Consider the following 26645-nt stretch of genomic DNA (forward strand, 5'->3'; position numbering starts at 1 on the left):
TTCCCTGAAGTGCAGGAAACTCCTGCAGGACTTCCTTATGGAGATATGGAGGTAGGCATCCTTTAGATTTAGGGTCACTAGCCAAGCATGTGGTATCAACATTAGCAAAAGCTTGTGTAGGGTCAGCATTTTGAATTTTGGGACCAGGAGGGACAGATTCAGAGTGGATAGGTCTAGAATAGGGTGCTAGGTGCACTCCTTTCTGGGTACCAAGAACAGACTGGATTAAAATGCTTTTCTGGCCTATTCCTTTGGTACAGGTTCCACGGCGCCTTGGGCATAAAGGTTTTGGATCTGACTGATTGCTTCTGCCCCCTGATTTGCTGGAACATCTGGGAAGCCCGAATATCTGGGGTTCTCTTTGAAAGAGAATCTGTACCCGCTGGTAATAATTTTTAGGACCCACAGATCGGAGGTGATGGCATGCCAATTCTCTAGGAAGAGGGAAAGTCTTCCTCCTAGTCTCTCAGGGGGGATGTGGGGCAGAGGGGAGGGGAAGAGAGTCATTGGGAGTCCTAGGAGAAGGGAATGGGCTTAGAACTCCCTTGCCCTAAGCATTGCAGTGGTCCATTGTCTGGATCTCTGTTGGCTTTGTGGCTGGTGCCTAGAGGGCCTGTCCCTGCAACTCTTCCTCTGGACAGGTTTTGTTTGGGAAGGAAAGGACCAATACTTTGTGGGGAAGCTCCTACTGAACCTGGGAGGCTGTACTTGTAAAGAAATCCTTCATCGTCTGCACAGACTTGGCCTCGTCTTCCATTACCTTAATGAACTCCTCAATTTTGGGTCCAAATAGCTGGTCCTTATCCAGAGGGGTGTCTAGTAACTTGAACTTAACCTAGTCAGGCAAAGGTTGTTCCCTTAGCCAGGCATACCTTCAGATCACAGAGCCAGTAACTGCAGCTCTGCTAGAAGCGTCCAAGGCATCAAACCCACAATGCAGGGAATGCTTGGCTACCTGGGAGCTAGAAAGTAGAAGATCCGCTAGTTCCCTGGTTGTACTACTGTCTGGAAGGGTGGACATTTTCTGTTTTAATAATTCCAGTACATTTTGCTGGTATTTCAGCATATGAAATTAACAATTCAGAGCTCTAATGGTCAATTTTCTGTTTTAATAATTCCAGTACATTTTGCTGGTATTTCAGCATATGAAATTAACAATTCAGAGCTCTAATGGTCAAGGTAGCCAGAGTGTAGACCTTCTTTCCTAGTCTGGCTAAGGCTCTGCTCTCCATCAGTTGGCATGGGGTTTTTACAGGCGCTACCCCTAGCCCCCTTAGGGCCCTTAGTAATGACCTCTGGGTCTGCTGCAGAGTTTTTAAAAATATGGGGTGCAAGACACCCACAAGTATATCATCTGTCTGGCTTCCTGGGGGGAGGGGGGAGGTGTGTGTCTGGGGTGAGTGCAGACTTCAAAAAGACATCCTCCACCACATCCAGGAATGGAGGAATGGCCAGAGGTTTATGCTGTGGCAGGTCAAGTAAAGTACAGTTGTGTACACTTACAATAAATATAGATGTTAGAGTGTATTCACTGTTGCAGTCATTACATTTGGGTTATCTGCTTGCAGTAGCCTTCAGTCGGCCTGATTAACAAAGTCCTGGGTCCTGCGTCGGTTGCTGTCCCTTCTTCCAGGACGTTGGTCGTCAGGAGTATAAAACATGCAGCCGACGCCATTACATCAGTTTTTCTTGCCCCAGATGTCAGGTGCTCCCCAAATGGGAAGCAATAAAATCTATAATAAAAGGATATACCTCCAGCAAAAAAGCAAATACACCAAAAAGCATTTTGAGCAAAGTGAGAGTAGAGGTAAAGCCAAAAGAAGAAAGGGGACTGGAGGGAGGGTAACCAGGACTGCAACAGTGAATACACTCTAACATCTACATTTATGGCAAGTGTACACAACTGTACTATGTTCTTCGTGTTTCACTGTTGCAGTCATTATATTTGGCTAGATTCCCAAAGCTAAGGTTGGGAGGAGGAATTTACATAGAATAAGTGCCAGCTATAAGGCCCTGCAAGATTGCAGTAGCAAAACCAGCTCTGGATTTAGAGAAAATTGGGAAATGGTAATACTTGGCGAAAGTATGTACAGAACTCCAGGTAGCAGCTTCTAGGATGTCCCTTGTAGGGACGTCCCTAAGAAAGGCTGTAGAGGTAGATGCAGCCCTGGTTGAATTGGGTCTGATGTCCTGTGGGATAGGTTTCCATGGTGCTTCTAGCATAAATGAATGCAGTGGCCTATCCATTTTGAAATGGTTTGCTTTGAAATAGCTTTCCCCTCTGTCCCTGCAGCAAATGCCACCAGCAGTTGTTCAGATTTCCTTTGAGGTTTAGTCCTGTCCAAGTAGAATCCAAGTTGTCTGTGCACATCTAAGGAGTGCAGTATCCGTTCCCCTTTGTTCTGTGGGTTAGGAAAGAAGGTAGGCAAATGAATGGACTGATTAAGAGCCACACTGGATACCACCTTGGGCATGAAGGAGGGATTGGTTCTGAGGGACACCCTGTCCGCATGAAAGATGATGAAAGGCTCCACTGCCATAAGGGCCTGTAACTCAGATACCCTTCTTGCAGACGTGATTGCTAAAAGGAAAGCTGTTTTCCAGGAAAGGAATTTTAAATCTGCAGTAGCAGCTGGCTCGCAAGGAGGAAGAGTGAGTTTCTCCAAGACAAAGTTAAGGTCCCAGGCTGGAGTTGGAGCTCTCCTCGGTGGCCTTAAAGTTTTGGCCCCTCTGAGGAACTGCTTGAGCAGTGGGTGAGAAAAGAGGGGAGGCTCTGTGCTAAAATGAGCTGAAATGGCTGAGGCATGAATTTTGATGGAGGAAAAGGACAAGCCCTTATGAAGCATCTCAGTCAAATATTGTAGAATCTGAGGTAAACTGGGCACTGCTGCGCTCATCCCTTGAGATTGGTTACATGTACAAAATCTTTTCCATTTTGCAGCATAAGATTTTCCTAGTACTAGGCCTCCTAGCTTCTAAAATTATATCCATCACCGATTTACTGAGGTGTGGTAAAGGAGAGATTAGATAATTAGCCAGGCTACTATGTTCAGGGTTTGCAGCTGAGGGTGCAGAAACTGGTTCTCCTGCTGAGACAACAGGGAAGAAGTCTGAGGCAAGTGCCATGGGGCCAAGCATGACACTGTGCAGGAGGGGGTACCAGTGTTGGCGTGGCCAGTCTGGTGCAATTAAAATCGTCCTTGGCTTGTCCTGTTTGATCTTTAGTAGTACCTTGGAGAGCAGAGGCAGAGGAGGAAAAGCATAAACGGATAGGTTTTTCCAGCTGAAGTATAGAGCATCCACTTTCCAAACTAGTTTGTGGGGAATCTTGTGCAAAATTTGTCCAACTGATGGTTCTGGGGGGAGGCAAACAGGTCTACATCTGGGCTACCCATTTGCTTGTCAACATGTTGAAAATCCTTGGTTCCAGTTTCCACTCATGTGGGTCCATGAGGTTTCTGCTTAGTCCATCTGCCAGTCTATTTACTTTTCCTGGCAGGAATTGAGCTTGTAGATTCACTTGACAGCTCAAGACTGTGATGCACAATGCCATGGCTAGTCTGCAGAGGGGGTAAGAGTGTGTACCCCCCTGCTTATGTATCGCATGACCGTGGTGTTGTCTGTCTTTACCATTAGTTGTCCTGGAAAAATGTGATCCTTGAAGGCTGTCTGAGCATTCTGTACAGCTAACATTTCCTTTTGATTTATGTGTAGATGCATCTGACTTGGGTTCCATTTGCCCTGAATGCACTTCCCTGCCAGGTGAGCCCCCCATGCACAATCGGACGAGTCTGTTAATGTTTGGGTGGCAGGGGGTAGTGTGAATGATATTCCATTGTTATAGTGGCAGGCCTCTGCCCACCAAAGGAACTCGAGGCATAGGCAAGGTATGATAGGAATCATAGCCTCTATATCCTGTGAATGTTGACACCATAGGCTTTTAAGATACCACTGCAGTTCACTCATATGCAGTCTTGCATATGGAATTAGAAGAATGCAGGAGGCCATGAACCCCAAGGCTTGCAGTATTTGCCTTGCAGATAACTGGGTTTTTGTGGCCACTTGTTTGAAGTAGGTTGTCAAATGAGTCCGTTTCTCTGGTGTGAGGAAAGCAATCTGGGAAGTTGTATTCAAGCTTGCTCCCTGGAATATAATTTATTGACAGGGTACCAGGTGTGATTTCTTTACGTTTATGGTGTACCCCAGACAAGTCAGTACCCCCTGAACAAAAGCCAGACTATTCAAAAGCATGTCCTGGCTTTCTGCCTGAATTAGACAATCGTTCAGGTATGGATATATTTGAATATTTCTTTGCCTGCAGAATGCAATGACTGGAGCTAGGCACTTTGTGAATACCCTGGGCGCAGTAGATAAGCCAAAGGGCAGTACAGAGAACTGATGGTGCATGTGGCCTGCCTTGAAGCATAGGTATCTTCTGCAAGACTCCCTGATAGGGTTGTGCAGGTATGCTTCTTTTAAGTCTAATGTTGCCAACCATGCATCTTTGCCTAGCATAGGAAGCAGCTGGTGAAGAGTCAGCATCTTGAATTTTGGAATCACCAGAAAGGTATTTGGAGTAGAGAAGTCCAGGATAGGATGCCATGTATTGCCTTTTCTGGGTACCAGAAAAAGTCTCTAATAGAAGCCGTGTCCCTTTTCCGGTACCAAATGAATAGCCCCCATGCTTAAGAGAAAGTACTTGATTTTGGGCATCTGCCCAATGATTTGGGGGTAGATCTGGCCACCTGCTTGGTGTTGGTAAGGTGTGGAAGTGAAATCTGTATCCTTGGGACACTATCTAAAACCCATTTGTCCTGGGTAATGAGTTCCCAGTTTTTGGCTTACAGACCAATCTTTCCGTCTGAAGGAGCATTCAGTTGGGAAGTGCTTGGAAGTTTTAAAAGCAAGTCATTGAGACAGTTTTCCATAGGAAGGAGCCTTACTACTGCCTGATTTGGGTGCGGAAACCCCCCAATGCTTAGTCTTGTGTGTCCCCTGGGACTGAAACCTGGGGTTTCTGCTGTGTCTTGGTTTGGCTTGAGAAGACCTGGAAGGGGCTGGAAAGGACCAATTCTTAGAGGGCCAGTGCCTACTAAATTTAGGAGGCTGAACTTGTAAGAAATCTTTAACAGTTTGCATAGATTTATCTTTATCTTCCATCTTTTTAAGAACTTCCTCAGCCTTGTTGCCAAACAGGCGGTCCTGATTTAAGGAAGCATCCAACAATTTATCTTCAACATGATCAGGCAAAGATTGCTCGTTAAGCCAAGCATGCCTTCTGAGCACAGACCCAGTAACAGCAGCCCTGCAAGAGGCCTCTAATAAATCAAATCCACATTGCAAAGTATGTTTTCCAACCTGTTCAGCAGAATGCATTAAATCCTGTAATTCCTTATTTTCCCACACAGTCAGGAATCAACATAATTTTCTGTTTAAGCAATCCAATAACATGTTGCTGATACTTTAACAAATGAAACTGGCAGTTTAAAGCCCTAATAACCAAGGTTGCAGAAATGTAAACCTTCTTAACCCATCTATCCAGTGCCCTGGAGTCTCTATCAGAAGGGGTAGGATTTTTAGCAGTAGAAGCCTTAATGCCCTTGGGTCCCTGTGAAATAGTCTCTGGATCCACAATAGGATTTTTAAAAAGGAACTTGTGTGAATCAGGAACCCTGTAATATGTCAGGTTTTCTGGGAGCAGGAGGCAAAGAATCAGGGGCCAAACTAAATTCCGAAAAAGCATCGTCAACAATGTCTAATACAGGAGGAATAGCTAAAGGCCTATGCTGAGGCAGGAGTAAGAAATCCCCAAGCTTCTTTTTTGAATCAGAAAAATCATGGCTTTCCCAGTGGAAATGCTCCCTTACAGTATGTAAGGTTTCATCAAAAGAAAAATCCTCTGGAGGGAAGCAGAGGAATAGAATCCTCTTCATCAGAATCTTCATAAGTAGGTAAGGGCAAATCCAGATCAGAAGAATCAGAAAAAATCAGAATCCTGGTCAGAAGATTCATAAACCACTTCAGTCCTAGGTCTCTTAGGAGGGGGAGGTTGGCTTCCCCTGATTAGAGTTATAAGATCTTCAGCCATTCTTATAATTTGTTTTTTAGGCATAGAGGCCTGAGCATGCAGCCTGGGCGTCGTTTTTTTTAGGCATGGTTCGAGATTTAGGCCTAAATGAAGAAGGAGGCGTCTGGTTTAATATGCAAGTCCGTAGTCCTGAATACACCCTCATAAGCCAGTGCCTGCACAGCGCTTCCGGACCCATCCAAGGTAGAGACGTCCGTGGGTTCTGTAGTTGAATCATCTCGCTGCATACTGGACTCCGAATGGGTCTCAGTAGAGGCCTGCAAATCAGAAGTAGCAGGTATCAGGGGCTGCGAAAGTGCCTCACTGAGTACCGGCGAACTGGTGACTGGCTTAGGAGAAGCATTGTTGGCAGTTTTGGACCTCGGCGGCCTGTCTCTGTCTTCATCTTTGCATTTTTTTCAAAATTCCGGTAGTCGGATGGCTAACGGACGACATTTCTGGATAATTAAACCAAGAACCAAAATATATAGTGGCAAAAATTTATCGATGACGGAGTGTGCGCTGATTAAATAAAGCACAAAACAGACAGCAAGGTACGTCATGGTCAGGGCCTAGGCAAGGAATACAGTACAAATGGAAATCTTTATGAAGCATTTGCTTTCCACAAGTAATGCAGTTATTAACTTTTTCTGACATCGGTCAGGAGCAAATAAAATTTCCTCAACGGGGTACTTCGCTTTAGTTGAAGACATCGGTTCTGAAACTCGAAAACGAAAAATTTCAGGAGTCGGCTGACTGGCACTTGCGAACTGCTTCTGCTTCGGGCACCACACGGCAAGAAAGACTGATGTAATGGCGTCAGTTGCATGTTTTATACCCCTGATGACCTGACGTCATGGAAGAAGGGACAGCAACTGACGCAGGATCCAAGACTTTGTTAATCAGGTTGACTGAGGGCTACTGCAAGCAGATAACCCAAATGTAAAGGACTGCAACAGTGAAACATGAAGAACATCTCTCTCAGTCTTTTCTTTGACTGAGGGTAATCTTGTGCCTCCCCATGAAAATGCTCCATGAGGGAATTTAAAGTTTCCCTGAAAGAGAGGTACTCCGGTGGGGAGGCAGCAGAAATGGGGTCATCAGCATTAGAGTCCTCAAATGCTGCAGATGCTGGTCTTCAGTATCAGACTCCTCCAGTTCAGACCCTTCTGACTCCTGGTCAGAAAAAGCCTCAGGAGAAGTGGCCCTCTTCCTTTTAGCTGGGGTGGCTTGGGTAGGCTGACTTCCTCTAATCAGAGTGATTAAATCTTCTGCCATTCTGAGCAGCTGCGGTGACTGTGTGGCAGGCTGGATGGAAGGGAGTCGGTGGCTGGGTCCCCGGGAAAGGGTCTTTTTAGGGGGCAGTCAGTCTTGGGCCTGGTGGATTCAATGGCCTTATACAAGTTTAGTTTAAGCGGCGGCATGGTAGTCTGTCTCTGCCTGGCGTCAGTTGTTGGTTCTGTCTCTACGGAAGTCAGTGCCTGCAAAGTGGCTCCAGACCTAACCGCATGACTGAAGGCCAACATACCGACAGGAGAAGATAGACCCAGCAGCATGCTGGACTCCAAACAGATCTTGGTAGAGGCCTGCGACGGTTCCTCAGCTGGCATCAGGATCTGCAAAAGTGCCTCACTGAGTTCAGCAATTGTAATGGGTGGAAGGCTATCTGACTTCAGACCAGAGTCATCAGAGGGCCAAACTTTGAGGCCTATCCTTTTCCTCATCTTTCTTTTTTCTAGGCAATTCAACAGCTACCTGACCAACTGACGCCATTTCACGGTGAGAAATAAACTCACTGAAGTGTCTGGCTACAATTTTAGCTCTTCTCCTAATAGTTCTAATAGCATTAAACAGAACGCAGAACCGACCTCCGGGGATGTCGTGGTCTGGGCATAGGTAGGTGACACACGCGGTATGGAAGTCTCTGTGTGGGATCTGCTTTCCACAACCGAGACAATTACTGACTTTCTCTGATAAGGGATAAAAAGCAAGAAAAGGTTCCCCAATGGGGTAATTAGCTTTAGAAGGTTATTCCCTCACTCTGGCAACAGCCGACCGATGCAGTCGCAAACTGCTTATGGCTCCACGACAAGAAAGACTGATGTAATGGCATCAGCTGCCTCATTTTACAGCCCTGATGACCTGACATCAACCTCAGCCGATGTAGGAGGGAAATCCTTCACTCTGGTATTCAGGCCGGCCAAGGGCTACCGAGCAGGGATAACCCACAAGTGATGACTGCAACAGTGAAACACGAAGAACATCTTTGATTCTAAACTTTGTTTGATCCAAAATAAGTTGATCACAGAAAATGAAGTCCTTAAAAAGAGAAAACTCAAAAAATTTGAGTGAGATCATATGTATTATGAAAGAGGTGTGGCTTATCCAGGAAGTAATGTGTTTCAAGAAGAGGCCATTGAATTTACGGTACCAGAATGTGGGGAGAATATGCCACAAAAGGAAAATAATGCTTCAGTAGCTCCCAAAAGTGTTGCGGCTAATTTAGAAAGATCTGGAGCGAATACTTCAGGGCAAACCAGTCAAAGGAGGACTAATTTTACCAATTCTAATATTCATAACAGTTGCAGCAAACAACATTTGTGACAGAGTAGATCAAAATTCAAATAATAATAATAATAATAATAATAATAATAATAATAATAATAATGGCAACTCGGATTTTTCAACCTATAAGTATCTATCAGGATATCGGTACGGGCGGAAAAACTTGGGTGAGAATATAATGTGTTCGTGTTTATAATTTTTCCTATAGGCAAACCTCTGGTGTAGCTATGGGCACCATGTGGCCATAGCTACGCCAATTTGGTCATGACCTGCTGGGAGGAGAAACACTTACTAGGTTCACAGAGCTTGGAAGGGAACTGGTGGTTTCCTTTTATCGTAGATTTGTTGATGACTTTTTCCTACTTTGGCAGGCAACAAAGACAGAACTAACTGCTTTTGTGAATTATTTAAACACAAGTTGTAGCTTTTTAGAATTTACATTTACTACTTCAGATGCCAGCATTGATTTTTCTGGAAGTCCAGATTTTTAGGAACGATAATGGCATCTTGTATACTCGATTATATCGAAAGGAATGCTAATGCCCAACTTGTCTACATCATGAAAGCATGCATCCTAAGCATGTTTTTAAAAATATTCTGACGGGACAAACATTAAGGGAGTACGACATGTTTCTCTAATGTATTCCTCAACTTCATGGCCCTTTTCCTCCCTATTTACATTGTCCTCTGTAAAGCAACAACAATAAAGCATTTACAATTTTTATAATTCCCCTTACTTCTGTAACAGAAGCCTACCTTCTCATACTGTGATGGTTTCACTTACAAAATCATTCTCTCATGCTTAAATAAAGCTTGCTGGAGTCGCCCAATTACTGACATCATTGAGGCCAGGCAGTGCAGGTACTTTTTTTTTTTTTTTTTTAATCAGTTCCCTCCCCCAAAGTGACATCACCACAGCCGTCATCTGATTCTAACTAAAATAATAAGACCCACCCATTCTGTGATGTCATGGCTCCCTTGTCCTTCCTCCAGCCGGAGTGATGTTCATTTTATTCAGTAGTAGTGTAGCAGCACCGATGTTTGGAAACACAGAAGTTTGGTACGGATACTTATACATTCTGCACGGCAAATGATGCTTAGGTGGTGTATCGCTTGCATACTTCTCTGTTGTATTTGCACAAGATACTGCTAGTGTGCAGTGCGGGAATAGAAAGATTAAAACATTACCCTGGTATCAGATGTGGCAGTGCAACATATTCATAGTGGCTTAACATGAAGAGTAGCTCTCAGCAAGCACCATGTGAAACCTGAACAAGCGCCTAGAATTATTCAGTGCAGCTTCCACACCTTAAGTCTGAAAATAAATTCACATACTCACATGAACAGGAGTAGCTGCATATTGATGGCTAAAGGTGTATGGGCATGTTGGGTGGTTACTGCACTGCAAAACTGGTATGTAATGGTGGAGATATTTGGTAGGCATGAGCAAACACACCAGTATATTAAAGCCATAGCAACAATTGAACTGGAGGCTGGCAAATAGATTTAGTAAGGGATTTTGTCCATGCACAAATATTTCAACAATGATTCTTTGCAGTGGCATCCATTATCTGATTCAAGTTAAGTTAACCTTGATGTCCTTTAGTTAAAAAAAAAAAAAAATCAATAAAAAATTTACTTTGTTATAAGTGACTTCTGGACACAAGAAAAAGGAAGGGGACACTATAGCAATGTAGTTTGTATGTACAAAGACAAATCCAGGGACACTGCAAAAGGTTTTTTTTGCAAACCAACCAGTGGAGTAAAAACATATGAAGGCAAACACTGCATACCAACACACTTTGCACGTGTAAATCTCAATTTTTAACAAGGTGGAAGCATCAAGTGATGCCTTAACACTTAAATTAATAAAGATCTAAACTGGTTAATAGTATAAATGTTTTATTCTTTAGCTCCTTGGTGCAAGACCTTACTGGATGTGATTGCAGTCAAGTAAGGCCATGGCTATAGTGCAGCAAAAAATGTCCCCTCTAACAAAGGAAATGCTAGAGCAAAGACTAAATTACATGAGTCAAGCACCCTGCTGAGATCTGCCAAACAATGGAATTACCAGGTCAAATTACCCTCAGGACTTTGACAGCTAGGGAAGCTATGTGTTATGGGGGAGGGGAGAAGTAAATGGACTGGAATTCATTGTCTCACAAATTAGTGCCATTTAAACTAAATTAGGAAAAAAGGCAGCAGTAAACAACACTTTGAGTGTGTTCTGTGGCATTTTCACTGTTTCGGTTTTAAGTAGTCATCCAGCAGCAGGGAATGTTACTTACACTGTTCTATTTTACTCAGTACCTTGTACGCATGCAACATCTATGAAATGACAGGAACTTTAGGCAAACGGAGGCCTGCATGATGTAACATTTTTGAGCCAAACAATGACTTCTGGGATACTGGATGGCAACCTGATTTATCCAAACCACGTCAATATGCCAGCCTCCAGGTGGTCAGAGTCTGGAATTACATATAAAAATATTTAAAATCCTGTAAACAATCCCAGAGTGCTGTTAAAGTGTAGGAAACATCATGCCATGATGTTTTAAACATGTTTTTTGAGCCTGTGGGTGCAGTACTCCTTTAAGGAACAGCAGGCTCACTACTCGTGATAGTGAACTAGAAGAGAGGTTACACATTGTTAAGGACGAGTTTTTAACAAGAGGCTAAAAGGAAATGGACATTACATTAGTACATGACGAAGTTAAAAGGGGCAGGAATAGCCTGGGAAACCTTATTTTTCACTACCCCATACATGTAATCGTAAGGACAGCTTAAGTAAAGAGATAACATTTTTCACTTGTCTATTCTACAGATGATCGGGGTATTAGGAATATTACACGGAAACACTGGCATGTGTTACAAGTGGAACCAGCTATAGCTCAGTTAGTGGAGCCAAGTCCACTTTTTGGTTTCAAGAATAAACAAACAGTCTTTGAAATATAAACTTTGTTATCCTAGGAATGGTGGACAGACAGATAACACGGGGGAAGTTGGCATGAGGAAATGTGGAGATTGATTTTTTTGTCATTTAATCAATTAAATCAACAATATTTGTACATAAACACTTGCAGAACTTATAAAGTTAGGGCAAAGGCCGACTGTAATACAAAGAACTTAGTGTATGTTGCCCTATGCACAGTCTGTAATCAGTTTTACATAGGTAAAACAAATAGGTGTTTAAGGGAGAGAATGAGAGACCATCTGTACTATGCACGTAGGGGTTTAACCTACAGTGCCACTGCTAAACACATGACTGAGAAAAGAGAGAAACAAACTTTTATACTCTCAGTGTTAGAAGTTATACCCCCTAGTGTGAGGAGAGGGGATTTGACCTATGCTACAGAACAGGCAGAGTTGAGATGGATATTTACACAGAGCACATCAAGACTATGGGTTGAATAATCATGTTTCTATAGAACCAGCCTTAAATTTTAGAAGGCTGAAGAAATAAGTTTTAAAACGTTTTAAATAATGTTGCAGAATTTTACTGTATTGCATGTTTTCTGTGATGCAAAGAGGTATGTTTGTAAACAGTTTTTTTTAAAACTAGACAGACTGATAATGACTTAACTATGCTTAGTCTTTGAATTGTACTATTATCAAGTAATTACTTACTTAGCAACCATAATTGTCTGTGTCTCTACTGGTTGGGGTGGCCTACAGGAATAGTATCTTTGTATTTAGTTCATGGTGGTTTAGTTGTTGAATATGATCTGAAGAAGCAAAAGTGGTTTTATGAAAGTGCTCATCATTATTTTATTAAAAAGTCTTGGCTTGTTTTATCCACTCACTGTGTTTCCGCTGTGGTTTTTTTCCATTGAATTTTTATAACCGAGAAGTTAATTGCAGAGGATTTACTTTTTCTTTTTGGCTGCCATTAATGCTTAAGTAAAACAATTAAACCAAGTTGTTTGTTTTAATCTGCCTTTAAGGCCTGAACTGGAGGCGTGACTACTGCCGAGAGAGAGTTAAGAGAATTAAGTAAAGAACCGAACTACAAATTTTATAATATGACTGTAAAGGAGATGGAGGTGTTTAAAAGACTGAAAAATGATTATGACATTTTGATAACTAAGGGAGACAAAAGAAATGCATTGGTTGTTATGGATAAAACGTTTTATATAAATAAGATGGAAACAATGTTGTTGGATGAAAAGTTTTACAAAAAAGTCAACTTTCAAGACAATAAAAGAGCATATAATTTGATTGACTCGCTTATGGAAGAATGGTTATGTAAAGGGAGGCTGTCCAACAATGACGCTAGTTGTTTGTTCAATAAGTGTCCTAAAATAAGATGTATTTTTGGCCTGCCTAAAGTGCACAAAGACTAAAGATAATTCCCCCATTTAGGCCCATAGTGGTTGGAGGGGGGAGTAAAACTGAAGGAATGGACATTTATGTAGACAAAAAAAATTACATAAAGTTGCTATGAAGAGCGCTTCTTTTATTAAGGAAACTTTTGAATTTAAGGACATTACAAATAAATCTGAAGTGTTGAATAATGACTATCTAGTGACAATCGACATTCAGTGGTTATATACTGTTATACCCAATGAATTGGGTTTAGATTTAGCAAAGAGGGAATTAAGCTCCAATCTTTTTTCCAGTGATGACGTTTGTCTGATTATAGAAATGTTAGGTGTGATATTAGCCTTTTTTTTTTTTTAATTCTTTTTTTCCAGCAGGTGAATGGTGTAGACATGGGGGCAAGCCATGGTTCCCAGTTATGTTAATGTTTTTAAGTCTGCATGGGGAAAAGAATTTATATTCAACAGTGAATTTTCTAACAGTATTCAATACACTATGGACATTTTATTGATGACTTACTTCTCATTTGGAGAGGTGAATTAGTTTAATTAACTTTTATTTTTTCAGTATGTCAATTCTGCCTGTGAATATTTAAAGTTTACTTTAGAGTACGATTTACAAAAAAATTCATTTTTTTTTTTTAGATGCAGAGGTTTTTAAAGAAGGTAGTACGTTGAAAACTAAAATATATAAAAAAGATGCCCAGAATAATTTTTACTTACAATATAGTTGTATGTATCTGAGGAAAATGAAAAATAATATTATAAAGGGACAGTTAAGAGTCAGTCAACTGACTGATGACGATGATCTGTTTTTAGAAGGATTAGCCATTAGCCTTATGCTCTAGATTTTTAGTTCAAGGTTACCCTGAAGACTTGTTAGAACAGAAATATGAAGAAGGTATTTGTATAAGGAGGGAAAAGATGGGGACCTCTAGAAAAGGAGCAGCAAGAGACTATACATTAGGGATGTCTTTACAGTATTCTTTAGATACTGAGAGCATAAAGGCTGTCCTTCGTAATAACTGGAAAATATCAAATAGTTTTCCTGAAGTTAAAGAAAAAGTAGGTGAAGAGCCAGTTTTTGTTAAAAAGAGGAAAAAATGTTAAAGATATATTTCAAAATAAATTAAGGTGAGAAAAAAAAAACAGCCTCCAGCAAAAAAAAGATATGCACAAATGCTACAGTTGCAATTATTGTCAGTATTTGCAAGTTGAAGGGAGTGAAGCAATTGTTAAAAGGTAAAAACATTTTTACACAGGGCTATTATAGCTGCAAGTCTTAAGTTTGTGGTTTATTTTTCCTTTTGTTCAGTGTGTTCAGTATATTATACAGGTAGGACCACTAGAGGGTTGAACAAAAGGATTTATGAATATTTGCATGCTATCGATATTACAGATGTAAACAGTGCTTGGAGTGTGTTGTAAAGGTTTACACCTAGATTTTTTGTTTTAGATAGTATTCCTGATTATTTGATTAGATCTGATGGAGTATTGCTGGCAAGTACGTTTAGATGCTAGCAATCCTCCAGGTTTAAATAACATTTTAAAGTGTTTTTAAGAAGAAAGAAGTTAAGGCATTAACACAGGCAGAACTATCTTTTTCAAATTGGCTCTTTAAATGGTGTTTTAGAATGATTTGCTAATTAATGTGAGAATTTTTTAATGAATGTGTTAAATTGGTGTAATTATGCTTATTATACAAGGAGATTGTTTGATGGGATTCAGTCTGAATTAAGTTTTTATAGATGAAAGAGCTTACTGGACGTTTCTTTTTTTTATTAAAAGCTTGGCGGTTGTGCTTCTGTTGTGTTTCTAATTATTGTTACGGTAACTTTATTTACACAGTTTACTGTATTTATCATAGTGATCCCTGCTGCAGTAGCCTTAGCTATATACATAGATTACATTAGCTTACTACATTCGGGAGGTGGAAGGAGAAGAGCCCAGGAGCCCCCGTAGAAAGGTCCTTACAAAGCCTGATCCAGACCAGGGGTGGGGGGGGGGGTCAAGCTTATAGTGCTTTGTTGATGTATGTACAGAGGACTAAGCTGCATCTTCTAGAATACTTCTAGAATACAACCCTTTCCAAAAACCCAAAGATGAACCAAAGACCCGGTGGACTGGACCTTGACCCCCATCTGGAAAATATTGTTGTGGCGAGTATAAAAAAAGGTTAACAGCCTTAGACAACCATGTGTAAATGGTATGTACTGGCACAGAATGTCCCTTTCTTACATTCATAAGAAAAGAGCAGCAGATCCAAGGAGATGAAAGATTTACTTCTGTCAAGATAGTACCAGAGTTCTCAGTACACATCCAAAGTATATTCTTTCTCCCTCATTTTTAAGATTAGTAAAAAAAAAAAAAAAATGGGGGAATAGATAGTTTGACAAAGTAAACTTGGCTACCTCTTTAAGCACAAGAGCCTATTTCTCTTAGAAACCAAGTCTCTGTGGAAATGAGATGGGATTAGCTCATCCGAAGTCTTGCAACTCAGATACTCCTCTTGTAGAGGTAAGAGCAATCACTAAAACTGTTTTCCCTATTAAGAACCTGAAGTCAGACAGATTAGCTGGATCAAACGGATCATGTATTAATTTTTCTAACACAAAATTAAGATCCCAAGGAAACAGCACTGGTTTTCTTGGATGCCTCTCAAGTAAAACCTCTTAAAAAACTGACACGAGGAGGAGTATCCATGGACAGACAGGTTGAAATTGCCAAAAAACAAACCTTAGAGTGGTAAGAAAGGCCATAAGAAAGTATCTTGCACAATTATTATAAAACCAGAGAACAAATTGTCCTGAACAAGTGCTAGCACCAACTAAAAAAAAACCTTTTCCATTTGCTAATAACTGATTTTCTAGTAGCAGGCTTTCTTCCCTCCACTAGTACCTGCTGAACATCCTCAGTAAACAGGTCCCTAAAGGAAAATAAGCTCATCTTCCTGAGAGTCAGATGAAGTTGATGGGGGTTGTGGTGTATCAAACACCCCCTGATCTTGTGTCATTAGATCCAGTCTATGAAGAAGCTTGTGGTAATTGCCCTTGGTCATTTCCAAAAGAAGGGAGGAACCACTGTTGCCTGGAGCAGAAAGGGAGTTACCACAAAGATCTTAGAGGATTAATTCTGAATCTTCAGAAGTACCCTGGATATCAATAGAAAGGGTGGAAAAACATACAGGAACATTCCAGAAAAAAATGAATGGGCATCTATCTTTCAGGCCTTCTAACATGCAGACCTGGAACAGAACCTTGCCAGATGATTTAGAGAAGCAGCAATGGGTCAACTACAAGAACTTCCTACAGATGAATCAAACCTTGGAAGACCCCTTGCTCTAGTCTGCAGGTATGAAGGTCTGCCCCATCCTGTTCAGCTTGTCTGCCACACAATATTACTCGGACAGAATGAAGGATACCTGTACAGGGAGACTGAGCTATATCCCAGGCTAACATAACTAGTCTGTACAGGAGTTATAACCTGGTACCACCCTCCCCCTCATTTGAAGATGTACCACATGATTGTGGTATTGTCCGAAACAACCTGCAGGAGATCTTGGGGACAAATGATGATTCAGACAGTCGAATGCCTTTATCAGGGTGAGCATCTCTACCATATTTATGTGCATGCATCTGACCTACGTGTCCCACACAACTTGCATTCTTATTCCTCCTGAAAATGCTCCCCAAGCAAAGTCTGAGATAACTACTTTGGAACAGGAAAGGATAAGGGTAGACCCAACTTTATGGATACTTGCTGTCTCCACCAAGTAATTTTTCTACTGATCAACCCTAGCACTATCATTTGTAAAGACAAGAGATGTTCATGCTGGACCACAGAAACTTCAAATACTACTATCTTTCCTATGCGAGTCTTCCGAGGGTTATCCTGAGAATCACAGACATCCTTAGACATGCATCTAGATATACATCTGTTTTTCCTATGGAAGAAAAGCCCTTTGAACTGAGGTGTACAGCTAATAGCCCAAGAACACAATATGTGTGAAGGAGTCAAAAAGGACTTTTGAATATTCTCTTGGAATCCCCAACTTGTGCAAGAGATCTCTTACTAAAGTGAGACATTCCTTACACCTTGCAAAATAGTTTGCAAAGATAAGAAAGTAATCTAAATATGGAAAAAATAAAATGGGATACCCTGTAGACTGTAATGATCAATAACTGGAGCTAGCCACTTACTGAATACACCTAGTGCAGTATACAGTCCAAAGGGTAGAGCAGAGAACTGAAACTGATCCACATAAAAACCTTAAGAAACACCCAAAGTCTGCAATAAAATGAATATGTCTGTGTATGAGAGAGAGAGAGAAATAATGTGCGTGTCTTTTAAATGCAAAGTTACCTGGAAACTTGAATGATAAAGCAATAGTAACAGACTGTGAAAGGACATTATTTTGAAGTTAGACACCATCACAAACATGTCTAAGAAAATCGATCCAGAACTGGACTCCAAGCATCTTCTTTCTCTGGCACCAAAAACATCACTGAACAAAAACCTTTTTCTTAATTTTGAAAGAAGGGACTGGTTCTATTACTCCCTAGAAAAGCATGTAATGAAAGGCACATGGAAGTAAGAGTACGGGTCTACTGAATGAGTAATGACCTCTAGGCAAGGAGGAACATCCTCGAACTGCCACATATAAACACTGATGAATGATCTTCAGAACCCACTTGTCTGAAACTATCTGTTGCCAGACAGAAAAATGGAGATTCCACTTTCTGGAAGGGAAAGGGACTGCCAAGGTGGAAAAAGGGGAACAAGGTCCCTTAAACTGTCAAACTGAATCATTGGACTGTCCTTTGCTCTGGAGGTTCCTAAATTCTTTTTAGAACACTGCAGTCATACTGCCAAAACTGGATGAGGGGTTAGAAAATCCTTACAAAAACTACAAAATGGAGGACAGAAAATCTTTTCCCCAATTCAGCTTACCCCTTTTAATCACAATTTTTGATCACCTCTACAGCAAAGGATCCAAAAAGTAAATCTCTATACAAGAGAGAAAAAAATATCATTATTCACATCCTCTTGGGAGGCGAGAATGCAGCCAGGGAAACCTCCTCAAATAGTACCAGAGGCTATGGAGCTGGAAGAATCTAATGACACACACACACACACACACACACACACACACACACACACACACACACACCAAAAAGAGAGCAGTAAGTGACTAGTACAAAAAAAAAAAAGAAACTAAATTTAAAGCAGATGTTTCCTCAAAAGAAGAAACTGCAGACCAAACACTCCTCATACTTTCAGTTAGTCAGAACAAACATTAAACATGGGAGCTTGACAATTCAAAATTATGAAAATCAAAGCTGCAAAACATACAATATTTCCAGTACCCATTAATAATCCTCCCATCCTGATCAGGATTGGCATTAACTGTTTAGCAGCAGTAGAAATAACTAAAGCTACAACTGCTGGGTCAGGTATAAAAACATAAAGATGGAGTAACTTTATACATTCTATCTGCTTTTTTAGGGGCAGCAGGCAGGCCATCAGGAAGAATACAGAGAGCCACACATATCCTCCAAAGCCAACAGAACTGGAAGAAATAGTTAAAGGTTCAGGAAATTCCTTCTGTAACAGCCCAAAAAAAATTCTGACATACTGAGAAACCTCAATATACTCCCCACTGAAAACACTGGCACATTCTGGAAACAGTCTCAAAACGGAATCAGAAGCTCCTCAAATTCTGAATCAGAAAACTGAGGAGCAAACATGCATCTGTCCTTCATCTTTCTGTCCAGATTCAGAATCTTGAATCTCCAAGAAAGGAAACATTACTCTTTCTTTTACCAGAAAGCAATAAAAAGAAAGATCAAAAGCCTGAACCCCCCCCCCCCCCCCCCGAGTCAGACCCAGTAAACTACTCCTTTCTAAGGAAATCGGAGATGCATGTTTATTTTCCATTTCATTCTGGCAGAAAAAAATGGTAGCAACAGTGTTATAAATGGCAGCAGTAGCTTCCCCAGTGAATGGCACAACATACTGACTAGACAGGGAAGCGTTCCCACCCCTTTGTGGTTTGCAATATATTTAGAACCACTGGCAAATAAAATAAGGGACTCAGAAATTTAAGGATATACTTGGTATGGGTAGTCAGGAAAAGCTGGCTCTATTTGCAAATAACATTATTTTATACATGACAAAACCAGAAAGGGACATTACAGTGTAGTGGAACATTTTAAGTCAGTTTCAAATCTTCTCGGGATATAAAATGAATGAAGCTAAAACAAAGGCAATAGCGGTAAATTATGTACCAACACACGAATTGGTCCAACAATATCCATATTTATGGGGACATGATAAAATGAAGTATTTAAGAGTATGGATTAGAAATTACTCTGTGGTGGCAACTAAGGGTATGTGGGAAGAGACTAAACAGAAGATCATTAAAAAATTGAGAAACTGGAAGTTTTGTTATATGGCTGTGGATACCAAGATACAAGCCTTTAAAATGTTTTTTAGTTCCTCCGATTCTCGGCTGGGGTGCCTTCTGTGCGGAGTCTGCATGTCCTCCCTGTGGTCGCGTGGGTTTCCTCCGGGTGCTCCTGTTTCCTCCCACATCCCAAAGACATGCTATAGGTGGATTGGACACACTAAAATTGGCCCTAGGCATGAGTGCGTGCGTGTGCCTTCTGTGGAAGGTTGGGCGCTGGGCTGGCAACTAGACACCGTAAAACTCCACTGCCAATCATGAGCGGACAGATGATCCGCTGTGGCGACCCCTAACCTGGAAAAGCAGAAAGAAGTCGTCGTCTTATACACAGATCAGGTTATACTTTTATCAACCGGAGGAGAAGTTGTGGATAGCAATAAAAAAAAAGAGTTCAGGATTTTATCTGGGAAAGGAAGCCAGCAAGGGTCAAGTGGAATAAACTGATTCTACCAATCAAATAAAATAAATAAGGTGGACTAGGATTACCTAATTTTGAGGGGGTATTTTAGAGCAACACAGTTAAGGCTCTTATACCTAGCACAAGCAGAAAACTATAACTCAGAGTGGAAAGGAATGATGCTGACACAGGGAGGAGGCTCAAGGAATAAGGAGAGATGGGGATTTTGGATGCAGACTCTTACGGAGAACAACCAGAATCATACAGAGTATTACATTCATAAAATAGCAGGGAGCATTCTAAGAACCTAACCACCACGAGAATGGAGAAAAAAAAAAAAGAGATTCTGTCGATTGGGATGACTGTGATCAGGATACAGATAATATGCAAGAGGGGGTGGAATTTATTGGAGAAAACTGGCAAAGGAACCAAGGTACTGGGAGCAAATAACTAGAAAGGGAAAGGTAACAGAATAGGAAGAGTCCGAGAATTTAGACTGCAGGTTAGAGATTGCCTTCCCTTATCAAGGACTGATATCAAAGTATAGGCAAAGAGAAAGAAATAGAGGGCTCCTAAATGAAAGCCCAATGCTGGTACAGCTTTTAACAAAATCTAGAACCAAAGCTGCAGTTAAAAAAGGAATAATTAGTAAAGCATATAAAATATTGCATGATAATTATATTTTTTACATTATTACAAGAATCAAATCAGAGGAGCTTAGAAAGGATTGGGAAGAGAGACTGCAAAAGCAATTCACAAAGAGACAATGGGGACATATGTGCATCTCCCAAATATGCAACAATGCCTACAACATTTAGGACCTTTGCCTGGTAATGTTTTCATAGGTATTTTTATACTCCAAATAGACTGCAAAGAATTTTTCCTCAGGTGGATAGCAAATACCCCCTCAAAATTAGGTAATCCTAGTCCACCTTATTTATTTTATTTGATTGGTAGAATCAGTTTATTCCACTTGACCCTTGCTGGCTTCCTTTCCCAGATAAAATCCTGAACTCTTTTTTTTTATTGCTATCCACAACTTCTCCTCCGGTTGATAAAAGTATAACCTGATCTGTGTATAAGACTTGACGGACAAGAAAGAGATAGCTTGCAAGTTATTTTTGGAAGTGTAATGAGCTGGCAAACTTTAGGGATTCCCTGCAGACCACTCTATTGGAGATGTTGGGTGAGCAGATTGAACTGACTGGGGAGAGGATTTTTTTTGTTATGCTACAGAATTGAATTGCCTAGACATAGTAAAGCTTTGCAGAGTCTAATTAAGCTGGCTGACAAAAAAGCAATTACTAGAAAATGGAAACCAAAGTCTAGACCAACTTTACTAGAAGTAGTGAATACAGTAACAGACAAAACAACTGCAATTGGGATCTTTAGAAAAGGGAAAAGCACACTACATAGGAAAAAAATAGAATTGTGAGAACAATATATGCAGAGCAGGAATAATGTTTAAGAGGCAGGATTTGAATGAGCCATATAACGCTTAACTGACAATGACTGGATGGTTTATAAGTGATGTATAATGTTAGCAACTACAGTTCTTTTAATGGTACCTGTGATGTAAACTGTTTGCAACTAAAGTGGTATCATTTTGTATGGTTTTCATTTATATAAATGTAAGATTGCCTTTGTCATGTGAAAATTTAATAACGATGTTTGGGGGAAAAAGACAAGGAAGCCTTCCCTGTTCCCTTTCCCAGGACAAATAGGTGTGCTTCTCCCTTACCTCTGAAGGGACCCCATCAGCCACAGAAGACTTGGCTAACTCCCAGTCTATAGTGGCTCTAGGTGTTAAACCAGAGAGATCGGGGGGTAAAAGGTTGGTCTACATTATATCAGCGAACGCTGTATAATCGACTCAAATATGTCGAAACACCAAAATGCAGAACACATGAATAGCAATTTTTTTTTCCTGGGGGGGGAGGGATATCGCTGCTCCATAAAAAACAAACAAAATAAAGTGGGGGGGGATATCGCTGCTCCATAAAAAACAAACAAAATAAAGTGGGGGGGGGGCTTTGCCCCACCCCCCCCCCCTACTTAAATATACAAACTCTGAGATCGCACCACAGTGGAGGAAATAGCGGAGTCCCGAAAACGACCCAGTGACTTTTTTTTTCCCCTGGGGGAAAAAATAAATAAAAATTCTCTGCTCTGTGCTTTTGGGATTTCACCATTTCAAATAAAAAGGGTCAATTAAGCAGCATTAGCCAAGTTAAGCATTCGCCGATTTAACAGGAACCCTAAAAGGTACGTGGTTTGAGGTACATCAAATGGTCACCCACCCGCAGCAAATTGCTAGCCCACTGTGGTGGCAAAGGCTGCTTGCTTAACTTTATTTTTTGTGGCCGGAAGAAGGACAGATTTATTTCGGTGTCAAAGCCGAAAATGGTGCCTCTCCTCTAGAAAAACAAGCAGCAAAATCCAGTAAAAACTTGGAAGTCTTCACAGAAAAAAAAAAACTAAAACTCCAACAGAACAAATGTGTTTTTAAATACTTTAAACAACTGTTAAGCTGGTAGGAAAAAAAGAGCACTCTTGATTGAAGTACAATACAGTCTCATAACAGTCCATTACAGCACACACTCTAGCTTTAAAATAACTTTCATGAAGAGGAAAGTATTAATCAACAAAAAATAATTAAATGGAAGTTTTTCCTCCAAAGGGCACTTAACTGCCCACTAAAATAACAGCACAAGCAGACTGTAGAGCCTCCAAAGCCTCAGAGGAGCGTACTCTTTGGCAACACATAGAAGGCACCCTGAAGCTTTGGAAGTTGGCCAGCTGTTGTATCTTTGGCAGGATACAACCCCTTATAACTAAGACTACTGCAACAGTGATCAATAGGATGAACAGCAGCTAACATCTTGTAGGAAATTGAGATAAACTGGTAGCCTGGAAAGTTTCACTCTTTTACTCCACCCCTACCCCCACCCCCACCCCCACCTCCCGTGCTAACAAAATAAGCACCATTGCACAACACAGCATAAAAAGGGTACTTTGATTTATTCCTCCCATAATGCACAAGATAAAATTAAATACACCCTACTTCCATCAGTTCAATTTTTTTTAAAAATCAAAAGAAAAAATCAGAAGCTCTTCGAAGAAGAAACATTCAATTTTCTAGAAGGAAATCCAAGCTAACTCTAATTTTCTCTAAGAGGGCTTACCTTCAGTCCTGTTTTTTCATCATCACTACCATTATTTGTAGATGGTGTATCATCTCCTTGATGAGAGACAACGACATAATCCTCACTATTTACAGTGGACACAGAATCTGAAGATACACTAATTTTTCCCACAGAGATCTTGTCATCCATGGCTACTAAATGAAAGGCAGCACATGAATGAAAGTAGTATAATACACCTGAAAGAAATCATAGGAAAAATTAATGTAATCACTCAACTGGCAATCAGACTGCACTGGAACACAGAAATAAAAAATTACAAGTGCTTAATAATGTACAGGCGTACATCAATGTCTCTCTGTTCTGGTTTCTTTATAATCTTTTTCATTATGGTACATTTTAAAAATCTTAAAACATAAATATAGTTACTACAATCAATATCAAGAACGTTTTACAAAGCAGATAGTTTCTCTCTCTCCTACAAAAACTTCATACCCAATTTAAGATTTACGCTTTAACACTTAAATCATCAAAATAGCATGCCTTCTACACTAATGTTCTTACAGTACCCTCCTGCTGCACATTAGGAAACCCCACCCAAACACCACACACATGAACTGGTGTCACCACCCACTACACCATGGACATTAGCACCTATCCAAACTACATTTTAACAATTGTGCCAAAACAACAATATTAATACAGATTTAATTACTGAAAAGATTGCACAAGTACCTTCACTTGCATAACAGTACATTTTCAGTTATAAAATCAAGCAAAGCAACATTTAGTAACTACCTAAACAGTCCGAGTAGTCATACACTAACTACCGAAAGTTTCCTGCAAAGTAAACACTGGCATTATACAAAATGCAGTTCAATAGTAAATTTGTGATATCGACAGGAAATTTACATTGCTGTCAATCACGCTGACAATGGCATGTGACATGAGCAGAAACACCCACACCTCTGCAGTCTTGCCCATGGAATAGGGCAGCTGTAAATAAAATAAGTCCACTTCAGAATGTACCATTTCCCTATAAATGTACTTTGTCTTTTTTCTTTTCTCCTGTACAATCCTATTTTAAAAAGTCCCTTATTAGCAGCACCAAGTTACTGCAATATTCATCCAGAACATTCTTAAAGCCAGATTTTCAGATCAAATTTATAAAATGTTCCTAAAGCTGAATTTATTAAAGGATTGTGAGATGGCTTTTCCAATTTCTGCTGGAATTTACGGTTATGGGTTTCACGGCTTGTGAACATCAAATATCAGACTTTACCATGCCTAAAAGAAAAGTCAGGACTAAACAGTACTATTATTTTTTAAGCTTTGGAAGCTGATAGACTGTTATATCCTTGTCAGGTTATAACCCATATATTATACCATGATCCCCCCAAAACGTGCACGCTGATTGGCCAGCGTGCCCGTTGTAAATCGAGTTATACTAATGGAAAAAGGTCCGGTCGCCCGGACTTTTTTCCATTAGTATAACTCGTTTTAAACACTGCCTCGCTATGTTAAATGGGTTTAACATAGCGAGACAGCTTTAAAATAAGCAACGGAGATCTCCATTGCTTATTTTAAAGCTGTCTCGCCATGTTAAACCCATTTAACATAGCGAGCAGTGTTAAAAAGCAACTGAGAAAGCAAGATCTCCGTTGCTTTTTAGTGTCTCGCTATGTTAAATGAGTTTAACATAGCGAGACAGTTTTAAAATAAGCAACGGAGATGTCCGTTGCTTATTTTAAACTGTCTCGCTATGTTAAACTCATTTAACATAGCGAGACATAAAAAGCAACGGAGATCTTGCTTTCTCCGCTTTGCTCAACTCTGATGTACCGCGCAGGCGCGCAGTACATCAGAACCGCCGCGGATGCCAGACATCTGCGGAAGGGCAGTAAACAGGCATTATACTATGCCATTATTTAAGAAAAGTAACAGTTTCTTTTCTTAAATAATGTCATGGTATAATAGCAATAACCCACTTCTGGGTGTGGGTAATGCTAAATTTACCCACGGTTGGCTTTGTTTGGTCCCTCGGGCTTCGCCCTCGGGACCAAACCACGCCAACCGTGGGTAAATTTAGCATTACCCACACCCAGGCGTGGGTTATTGCTATAACTAAGGCTTCTGCAGCAGTGATTAATATGATAAACAGCGAATGCATCTGCAACTCAGTAGTTTACTTTTTAAATAAAACAATTAAAGCTAATACAGAAGGCCAATTTTAGAAAGACCATGTATGTCAAGACATTGAGACTTATCTTTGATGTATGACATCTCCAAGTGTTGCAGTGACTGCATATACATACCCATTTGCCTTTTCAATCACTACATTATTCGCATAAATTGAATTTACCCAACCAAGATTCCAGTGTGTAAAAAGACGCCTACTTTGCAGGCATCTGCAGTTTTAACTTTACTTCTGGATGAAGGTTGATATGTTGACAACATGCACGTTGACAACAAATGTACTGATTTGGTGGCTCTGCTGATGTACGTTTAAAATTCCTACAAGGGCAGCCTGCAGTGTGAATGGGTCTATGTTAAATTTTAAGCAGCAGCTTTCCTGGATCATTAACTGCACCGATTATGAGGAAGCAGAAACGCATTATGCTGAAATGAAATAATGTGTTCATGCAGCCATGTCTAGAGCAACATTAACCAAAGGTAGTCACAATGACAGAGGAAATGCTCTCCTTGCCCATATACAACCAACCATCTATGAATTATTATTTATGACTGTGTAATCCTTGCCCCCTGTAAGCAAGTTTTTCTCTGTGTGCAATGTTTATTCTTTAAATAAACCGATTTTTAGAGAGCATGTGTATAAAATGTGATAATTTTTGGAGAAGACTACTCAAGTTTTTATGAGCTTAGCTTTCAAACAACTTTTGAAAGTTCAAAACATACCTTTCAATCTGCAGATATTGAAAACGGAAACCAAGGATTTTGAAATGTGGTACCTCTAGCCAAAAATCTGGACATATAAATAAAATGTGCATACTGAATATATAGCAAACTCAACTGAGAGGAAATTATGCATACATGTGCAATTTCCCTCCTGCAATCTGAAATGGACTGCTATGTAAACTGAATTCTCAGCTAACAACAGATGTGGCAGAACACATCAACTATTGCAAACGCCAAAGGTGCACTGGTGATGACAAGAAATGCATCTATCTATAGGAAAGCATTCTGTAAATCAATATTTGTCAACTAACTGCACAAAGATGCAGGATACACCCTAACCAGCATGCTCCAATAAGCTTTCTACTGAAATGTGAATGGCTTGATACACGCTTTCAAAAATTATAAATGCTCTCACAGGTGATGCAGCTCCTAAATTACAAAGTAGAGACACAAAACTTTTTCCACAAGGAGGTGATATTACTACATATAACAAACTAGGAAATACCCACACGATACTTAGCTGTACCTCCAGTTAATGTCTTCAACCTTTCCCTACTGTCTGGGCAATAAATATATGTACACATTTTTTTCTGTACATACATCAGAGGTTTATGAAGTTTTCACTGAAAATTTTATGAATCAAAACACAAACCATCATCACACAATCATATGGTATTTAAATATCTTTTAGACCATTATAAAGCATTAAATATCTGTAAGATCTTTAGTACAAAAACACAAATGTAACTAAGCTAATGTGTCTACAACACAG

At 40.3% G+C, this 26645-nt stretch overlaps 1 protein-coding gene across 2 annotated transcripts in view; it reads right to left on the reverse strand.

Moving 5' to 3' along the window:
* The window catches only part of RABGAP1 (RAB GTPase activating protein 1), a 4144188-nt gene that overhangs the window by 3831969 nt on the left and 285574 nt on the right, over positions 1 to 26645 (reverse strand). The window contains exon 2 of one of the 2 annotated variants that reach the window (XM_044058459.1): positions 23000 to 23196. The exons of the other annotated variant lie outside the window; for it this stretch is intronic. Within the exon in view, the coding sequence (XP_043914394.1) occupies positions 23000 to 23149 (150 nt within the window). The 5' untranslated portion in view covers positions 23150 to 23196. The remainder of the gene's footprint in view (positions 1 to 22999; positions 23197 to 26645) is intronic. 2 annotated transcript variants of the gene reach the window in all.

This window comes from Protopterus annectens, chromosome 16.part0, assembly GCF_019279795.1.
Source record: "Protopterus annectens isolate FY-2018-M chromosome 16.part0, PAN1.0, whole genome shotgun sequence".
In the NCBI taxonomy this organism is placed as follows: Eukaryota; Metazoa; Chordata; order Ceratodontiformes; family Protopteridae; genus Protopterus; species Protopterus annectens.